This window comes from Vitis vinifera, chromosome 1 (genome assembly GCF_030704535.1).
Source record: "Vitis vinifera cultivar Pinot Noir 40024 chromosome 1, ASM3070453v1".
Classification (NCBI taxonomy): Eukaryota; Viridiplantae; Streptophyta; class Magnoliopsida; order Vitales; family Vitaceae; genus Vitis; species Vitis vinifera.
The window spans coordinates 6,560,086-6,568,164 of NC_081805.1; the positions used below are offsets into that span (position 1 = coordinate 6,560,086).

The 8,079-nt window shown below is 34.8% G+C and overlaps 1 protein-coding gene across 1 annotated transcript; it reads left to right on the forward strand.

Moving 5' to 3' along the window:
• Positions 1-569: 569 nt before the first annotated feature.
• LOC100262842 (myb family transcription factor MOF1) lies at positions 570-4,651 on the forward strand. The gene is made up of 6 exons (XM_002281892.4): positions 570-1,328; positions 1,418-1,494; positions 1,670-1,706; positions 2,281-2,431; positions 2,599-2,836; positions 4,179-4,651. The coding sequence occupies exons 1-6, from the start codon at positions 1,202-1,204 to the stop codon at positions 4,458-4,460; spliced, it is 912 nt and encodes a 303-aa protein (XP_002281928.1). The 5' UTR covers positions 570-1,201; the 3' UTR covers positions 4,461-4,651.
• Positions 4,652-8,079: the final 3,428 nt, after the last annotated feature.

Below are 8,079 nucleotides of genomic sequence, written 5' to 3' on the forward strand. Positions count from 1 at the left end.
AATTCTGGAAACATCAGTGCCACCTACTCGCAGGTGTAGACTCTGCACACCCCAATTTAAACGTCCACCCCTCCTTCCAAGCGCGTGCCCGGCCCCTGGCCACTTTTTGCATCTCTTTCTCCTTTTTCTCCTCTTTTAGTAGGAAAGTATTTGAGATTTATGGACATTTTGTAAAACTTTTTGATATACGTACATGGGTAGCATGATTAACACTTCACCTCTTATTAATTATTGTTTTCTCTTTCTCATATATGAAACTACATGATATGCTTCCTCTAACGGATTGGCCATAAAGTTGAAGAAACAAGACACAAAAGAAAAAAAAGGGAAATGTAATTAAGGTAAAAATAAATAAAAAAATAAAAAAAGGGTGGAATTGAAGGCAGAAAAGGTAGGTGTCCTACGAGGGGGCGAGTTGGATGGTGTAGATGCCATATTCCACACGACACTCAGTGGGAACGGGACCTTAACTATTGTCCACCCACAGACATAACCCCAGTAATTTTCCTCCGTTAGGTAAACTGGTCAATGCATATAACGTGTTTTCCGTTACATTCCAGCTCCGGGGATATAATTTTGTGTAACGCTGTCCCACCCTTGGACTTCCAAATTACCGTATATGGTAGGCCACCGAGTCCTACGACAGGGGGTATAGTGAGGTCACAAGTGTCTTTTTGTTGCGGTAAAAAGCGGGTAAAATCGTCCTTTGAGAGAAATGGGGCGCCTGAGTAGGGTACAGTGACTGTCCCTTTGTATCACAAAAGAAAAAAAATATTTCATGGGCTTTTGTGATCATGACGACGTTGGCGTATTACAAATTTAAGAGAGAGAGAGAGAGAGAATGGGGTCAAAGCAGCAGTTCTATCTGTAATGATTTCGGGAAGATCAGAAGCTCGTGATGAGAATTTTTCTTTGCAGGGTAGAACAGTAGCAGATTAGCAGACCCCTAAGGAATTTTCAGGCCCTTCAGCTTCGTCTCTTCCTTTTCTCGTGATCTCTTCCACAACCCTCCTTCTCTTTCTCTCTCTCCATATATTGTTGCTTTAAACCTAGACATTTCCAACGGGATTGAAAGCCTTCAGCATATAACTCCTCAGAACCAATCTCAGCTGTCGACAAGCCTTTTGGATTTGCGGGGTGTTGTTAGCTGAGGAGGAAAGTTAGTATTGATAGCATACGGGAAGCAAAAAAGGGAAAAAAAATGGGGAGCTGCGGTAGGAATGGAGCCGTAAGGCAGTATATCAGATCAAAGGTGCCGCGTTTGAGGTGGACTCCTGAGCTTCATCACTGTTTTGTTCATGCCATTGAGAGGCTTGGAGGTCAAGACAGTAAGTCAGCTGTTGTTTGCTTGTTTTATTTTTTTTGTTTTTTCTCGCCTGTTAGTGATGATGATCTTGTTATTCGTTCTTCTTCGTAGAGGCTACTCCTAAGCTGGTGCTTCAGTTAATGGATGTGAGAGGACTCACCATTTCACATGTGAAGAGTCATCTCCAGGTTGGCTCTTCTTCTTTTTCCCTTTTTAAATTTATTTTTTTAATCTCATCCATTTCCCTCGTCTAAACTCTAGACGACTTTTGGGTTTGGAAAATTTAAATATGATTCTTCTTTCTTTCGTTCTTTCTTGTTAATGATGATCTGTTTGGGGGTCTGTCTTTGTTCCAACCTGCAGATGTATAGAAGTATGAAGAGTGATATTGGCAGACAAGGTATCCAATGCTTCGTACCCTTCTTTTTTGTTTCATATATATGTACAAAAACATTATCCCCACAACAACTGTGTCTCCTCGTTTTTCATTTTTCATGTCATCCAACTTTTCCAAAGTTATGTATCTTTCATAATGTATGATGTGCTTGTGCATGTTCAATAATGACTCACTTTCTACCTTGCTTTCCCTTATTGGCACTTGTCCAAGTTAAAAATCAAAGCAGATGAATTCACATCTTTACGTATCTTTTGGAAATGATTTGGCGCCTCACTTCATTTATGATGTGTAGCTTCTTTACAACAAGTTGATGCCAAATTTGAGGACAACAGAAGGAAGCCACTATCCTTCTGGATCTTCTAATATTAGCATTTTTTATGAAACCCACAAACCCAATTTCAACAGGAGGCATACTTTTCATAATGCCTTTTTTATTTTCCAATTGAAACCTTGTTAAATGCTAGCGCCCTTTACTTCCTTTGTTTTTCCCTTTTGTCAAGGGACATGAACATACATAATGAAAAATCCTAACTTTTTGTTATTCTCCATGGTTTTTTGTGTGTTCTCAAAATGACAGATAGGAGTTCCACCCAACAAAGAAAGCAATCTTTTGAGGATCATGATGGGTGTGTGGATGAAGAAACTGGCGATGTTGGTTTTCACCCACCTTTAAAATCCATTGAAGAATCGGATTCTCAGTTTATCTACAGTCCACTCCGTGCCAAAAGGTTAGCTTATATGTAGACTTAGCTGCTTATGGTTTCAGACTTCCAAATCTCAAGACAGTGATGATAGTCCAGTGAGAAACAAAAAGGGGCCTGCATTGCATTATCTTTTCATTCTTTAGAGTTGCTTTTCAATAAATTTAAAATTCCTTTTGTATGATTTTCCTCAGAGCTCGAATCGAGACGATGAGTTCCATCTCAGAGAACCTGCAATGCAGCCAAAGAATATGTGAGACAGTCGCAACTCCGTACAGTTTTGATGATTATCTGGCTGAGAAAAGGGGAATAAAGGAGGGTGGTGGTTTCAGGTGGCAGACCCAGGCTCCCTCCCCAGCCTTCCCTCTGCCCCACGATCTTTACAACCTCAATCCTTTCGGATATGCTGCGGAAGAATCTGATTTCCTCAAGGTACACCAAAGCTTCTCTCTCTACAGTGTATTACTATTTTTTACAAGCTTTTCCCCCTTCTTTTAAAAAAAATAAAATTCAGGGTGGAGTGCATTTCTGGATTTCTCTTTGATCTTTCAAGTTTCAACTCTTTCTCTCGTATTTTTGCTTTTCTAGACTTAAAAGTTGAATTTTCGATTCATGTCACGGAACACGGCCCTTCCCACAATGCCTTAAATCTGTGTCTGCGACCAATGCTCTTGTCACTTGTGAGCTTAGATTGTGTACTCCACGTTTCACAAATCAAGGAGACAGTTGTTTTATTTATTGTTTGTTTGTTCGGTTGTTTTTTCTCCTCTCCTTTGTTTTTTTTTTGGCTTTTTTTTTCCTCTTTTTTTTGTGCTTATTTTATTCTTAAAATTAAGAAGGCTTTGGAAGGTTATTTAGACTCATTTTCTCTATAAAAGATGTGTTTTTGAATAATGGGGTCACAAAAATATTTTTCCTAAATAAAATGTACCATGAAAATGCAGCTGAAGAGCACTTACTCTACCTTACACGTGAACTCTACCTTACATTCTACATCTCATGTAAACACACCGAAAGACCAATTCCTTGGATTTCTATTTTAAGCATTTCTTTGGGTTCCTCTAGAATCTATTTAAAATGGTACACATTGTGGCCGAGTCAATTTTTCACAAATGGTTGATCCTCTTTGGGGGGCAAATTGGTAATCCAATGAGAGCCCTTTAATGAGTTGGAGCAGACCAGTACTTGTGTGGAAGTCACAGTACTCTGCAGTGGTAAGGGCCATTTGTCAGAAACTTGGGCTGCCCCAATTTGATTTTACAGTCCATTCTTTTCTTTTTCTTTTGTGTATTTCTTTTTTTTTTTTTACCCAGAAAGTTTCTGTTGATGAAAAATGATGTTGGATTATAGAAGCTTCAAAGCAAATAAAGCTGGAATGCTTTTCTACAAGTATGGTAAAAAATTCAGCATTATTCTAGGCAGCAGGAATAACAAATTATGCATGCCGAGGCTGTACAGTATTCTTTGGTTCCATTTCCCAATTATATGAATTAGTTACTAGTATTCAAGCTGAATTTTAGCCTGCAGGATGAAAAGAGTAATAGTTGAGATATGTGTAGACTAGTGCAAAAAAATTGATGTTGAGTGCAGAGGAGATATTCATCAGCTTAAAATCTTCATTGAATTTCTTTTAATTTTTGTTGCTCTTAATTGTGGGGGTATGTATAAACCCTACTACTATTTGTGTGATGATCTTTTTTCAACAGAGTTGATACTTTCTACTAGTTCATATACAGTGGCAAAAAACCAGTTTTCACCAAATTGTTCTTAGCAGATTGCCAAGCTAGAAGATCAAAAGCATGCTGTAGCCCAAATGAATAAAAATGAGGATAACGAAAGGAGACCGGCGGATGGTGAGGAAGCTGGTGGCTGTGGGTTATCGTTGTCGCTCTCGTTGCATCATCCCTCCACGCAGAGAAGTAATGCTTCTTCGACGAGCGAGATCAGTGAGGCATTCTCATCATACCCTAGGTCTAACTTCAAAGACAGCTTTGGATCTTATTCAGAAGAACGCAGTATTAATTTAGACCTATCCATAGCTCTCTGTGGCATTTAATGTCACTGTAAATTTTCAATTCTAGTGAAATTCATCTTCCTTTTGATCTTTCCACATTCTTTTTCTTCTTTCATTTCCTTCTCTTTTTTTTTTTTGTTTAAATCTTTAGCCATTGTTATATGCTTTAGCTTTTGTAATCGATCTTCGGGTTTTGATGAAATATGACTTTGTGAGCCAGAATTTCTTACAGATCTTGATATCCATGTTATACATAGAAAGCTTCTAGCCAAGAACACTCTACTTTCATAGTCCATACCCTCCTAGAGATGCATATTACAGTTTCTGATATGGCCTTTCACTGACTCGTCTCTGGGAATTATAAGACATGGCAATATGCGATTCAAAGCCTTGGCAATATGTAGGACTGGCAATGGGAGTTTGAGAAAGCATCCCAGAAAATTTCCATATCCAGCTAAATAGTTGAATGGAGAAATTGGTAAGGATAGAGAAATGATTCCAAAGTTCAAACAGGATGATTTGTCTTGGAGAGTAATCAATGCGAATGACCAGTGGTCGAAGAAAAAATTGAAGTATGGTTTCCAAAATTCCTCTATTATCAAATTGAGTTTTGAAATTTGTTTTGCTTTGTTTATAGAGGGAAATACGACTTTTCTCCATTGAGAAGGCATACAACATTTGTAGTCAATGCAATGATAAGGCATGCTTCCAATTTCTTTTGAAGTCATACTACATTTTGAAACTCATAACTAAATAGTCATGAGTTTGAAGAACTAAATTCATATAATGAGATTTGAGTCACATGGAAAAGGAAACTTTTATAAAATCTACCATATCTATATCTTGCTATGAAATACATGTATTGAGTTTGGGAATTAAAGTAAATTTTGTTTTCTTTAATGTGTAATTATTTTTAGATTCTTTTCTCCAAACATCACAAGATGTAAGAACTAATAGAATGATAAGGAAGATAGAATCCTTTGTATTCATGTGTAGGTTTAGGCTCAACAAATCCAACATCCCCATGCTGCCTTTTTATATTAAAAAAAAAAAAAGAAGGAAAAGCTTAAGAGAGATCAAAACTATGCAGCTTATCAGACTCAACCACGCAAGTGATTCAATCTAATCATCCATTGCTAGTTAAAGAACTCTAACTCTATATAGCTCCTTACCGTTTGTGCCCTTTATACACAAGGGCCACTCACTCGCTAGCTTAGGAATATTTATAACTCTATTGTTAGCCTAACCAAGGGAGGACCCTTGGACCCCCTAGCAACAAACCTAATTTACCAACCAAAGAAGGCCCTCCATCGGGGAGATGCCCATCTCCTAGACCCCCTCATCATAGGGGAGTGCCCGTAGACCCCCCTTTTCCCATCCCGATCTCAGTTACTCGATTGGAATTCCGGCTTGGACGTAATTTCTAAACATCCTTGTTAAAAACATTATTATTGATTATGCATAATTATTTGATATAACCATTACAACTATATTTTGATATTTTCATTTTTTTACAATGAATAAAAGAAAAAATAACGATTAAATAAATGATTTTGAATTTTCAAATCAACATGAGTGATAAAATAAGTAAAATGAGCCATTTCTAAGAGCTTTATATTCTTTCTCTCAAATACTCTATTTTTTAGGAGGTCTTAAGAGTAAAAAAATTCATGATCAAGTCCTTCGACTCTCTCACTAAGTCATTTGAATTAAACCTATCAAATTATCTCTCCTTATCACTCATAATCCTAATAATTGAATGCACTTTCTCGTAGTGAACACTAATGCAAATGATTTTAAAGTGATCAAGTGCTTCATACTTCTCTATAAGAAATGTAATGTATCTAGATAAGTTACCAATCATGACTAGGATATATATGTACCTTTTTCTTGTAATGCTCTTAATTCCCATTGAACCTATACGGTCCATGTGTGGCAAATCAGAGGTTTAGAGGTATAAGCCTCATCTAATCTCATTGAAAATTAAATTACAATTTCACATTAATGATTTTTGTATGCAAAATTGTCAATCTAACTATTTCATTAACAGGTGTAATATATTTATAAATTTAATCAAATACCTAATCTATATAATATATAAAATTTTGAACAATTTGTAAAACATTCATACTAAAAAGCCCTATAGAAAAATTATTTTTCGTTTGTATCAAATAAATGTTCATTGAATATGGGAGATGTTTTTTCAATTCATACCTTCTAAATGCAATGATCATTACTTTGCATGGACTTTTCGTTCCCCAACCATAATAGTCATTATTCTGCGTTAGCTTTTCAAATAATATTTTACGCCCAAAAACAAACTCTAAAAAAATATTATTATCTATAAGCCTAAAAAACCATTAAAATGCATAATCATACCTTTTCAGCCCATGCTTTTCTTTATTCCGTTATACCTTTTCAATTAACACCTATCAAAAGAAAAAAATAAAATCTCAGTAATTAAGCCCCTCAAACTTAAGACACTTATCCAAAAAAAATATATAAAAATCTTTAATAATTAAGAATTGTATAACCTTAACCTCTTTATATATATATATATTTGGAATCACAAAATTAAAAATCCTTATCCCAAAATATTCTTTATAATTAAGATTAAGAATTTTATGACTTGCATGCATTATTTATTTATCCCTCATTCAAGTTATTTGTTTTCCTCTTATGAAGGTATTAAGGATTTTTAATTCTTTGTTTTCCTCTTATGAAGATGTTGATACTTGATACTCATTTTTCCTTCCAGTTGTGATTTTTCTCTATGACTACTATAGTCTTTGTTCTATCCCCCCGATATTGGATGACATTGATTGACATCGTTTGAGTCTTTCTTCGACACTCAATACTCTTTGTGAAGCACTAAGTGCATTGAGTTTTAATTGGATTGATGTTGTAAAAGACTTAAAAATTGCATCATATTCATTCTTAGGTAGGGATGACAACAAGACGGGTTTGAGACAATTCACCCATATCCCAATTCCGTTTTGTTTATTTATATATATTCTCATCCCTACCTCTAAAAAAATTAAATGGGGTAGGATGCGACAAGGTGAGTATAGGAAATTCTCATACTCGTCCTACTTATCCTATTTGAAATTTTCAACAATTTTCAATTTTAAATTTTATTAAAAATAAATATAATTTATAAATAAAAGATAATGATAAATATTTATAATTTATTTTTATAAAAAGTAATGTTTTATTTAGGCTTAAAAAGTTGAAAAATGAAAAAAAAAATTGACTAAAATAACTTTTTATTTAAAATTATATATAATCATAACGAGATGAGGCAAGACAAAGTCATACTCAAACTTGTCATAACCTCGTTTAAGATTTTTAAAACCCTTCTAAACTCATCTCAAACTTGTTTATGTTTATCTCAAACTCTTTCTTATTAGGGGGTGAAGCGGGAGGGATACTCAAGAAAACTCATCCTATTGTAATCCTTATTCTAAGACTGTATTGGATTTCATTTTTATCACATTAATATTATGGAAGGATTAAAGATTGTATTGTATTCATTATTAGAAATGTATTGATTTTGGAATTCACATTATTTAATAAATAAATAAATTTAAAATTTATTCTTAAAGATTTATTGGCAATCATTTTTACTTTTATTTAATTATAACAAGGATGCAAGAAAAAA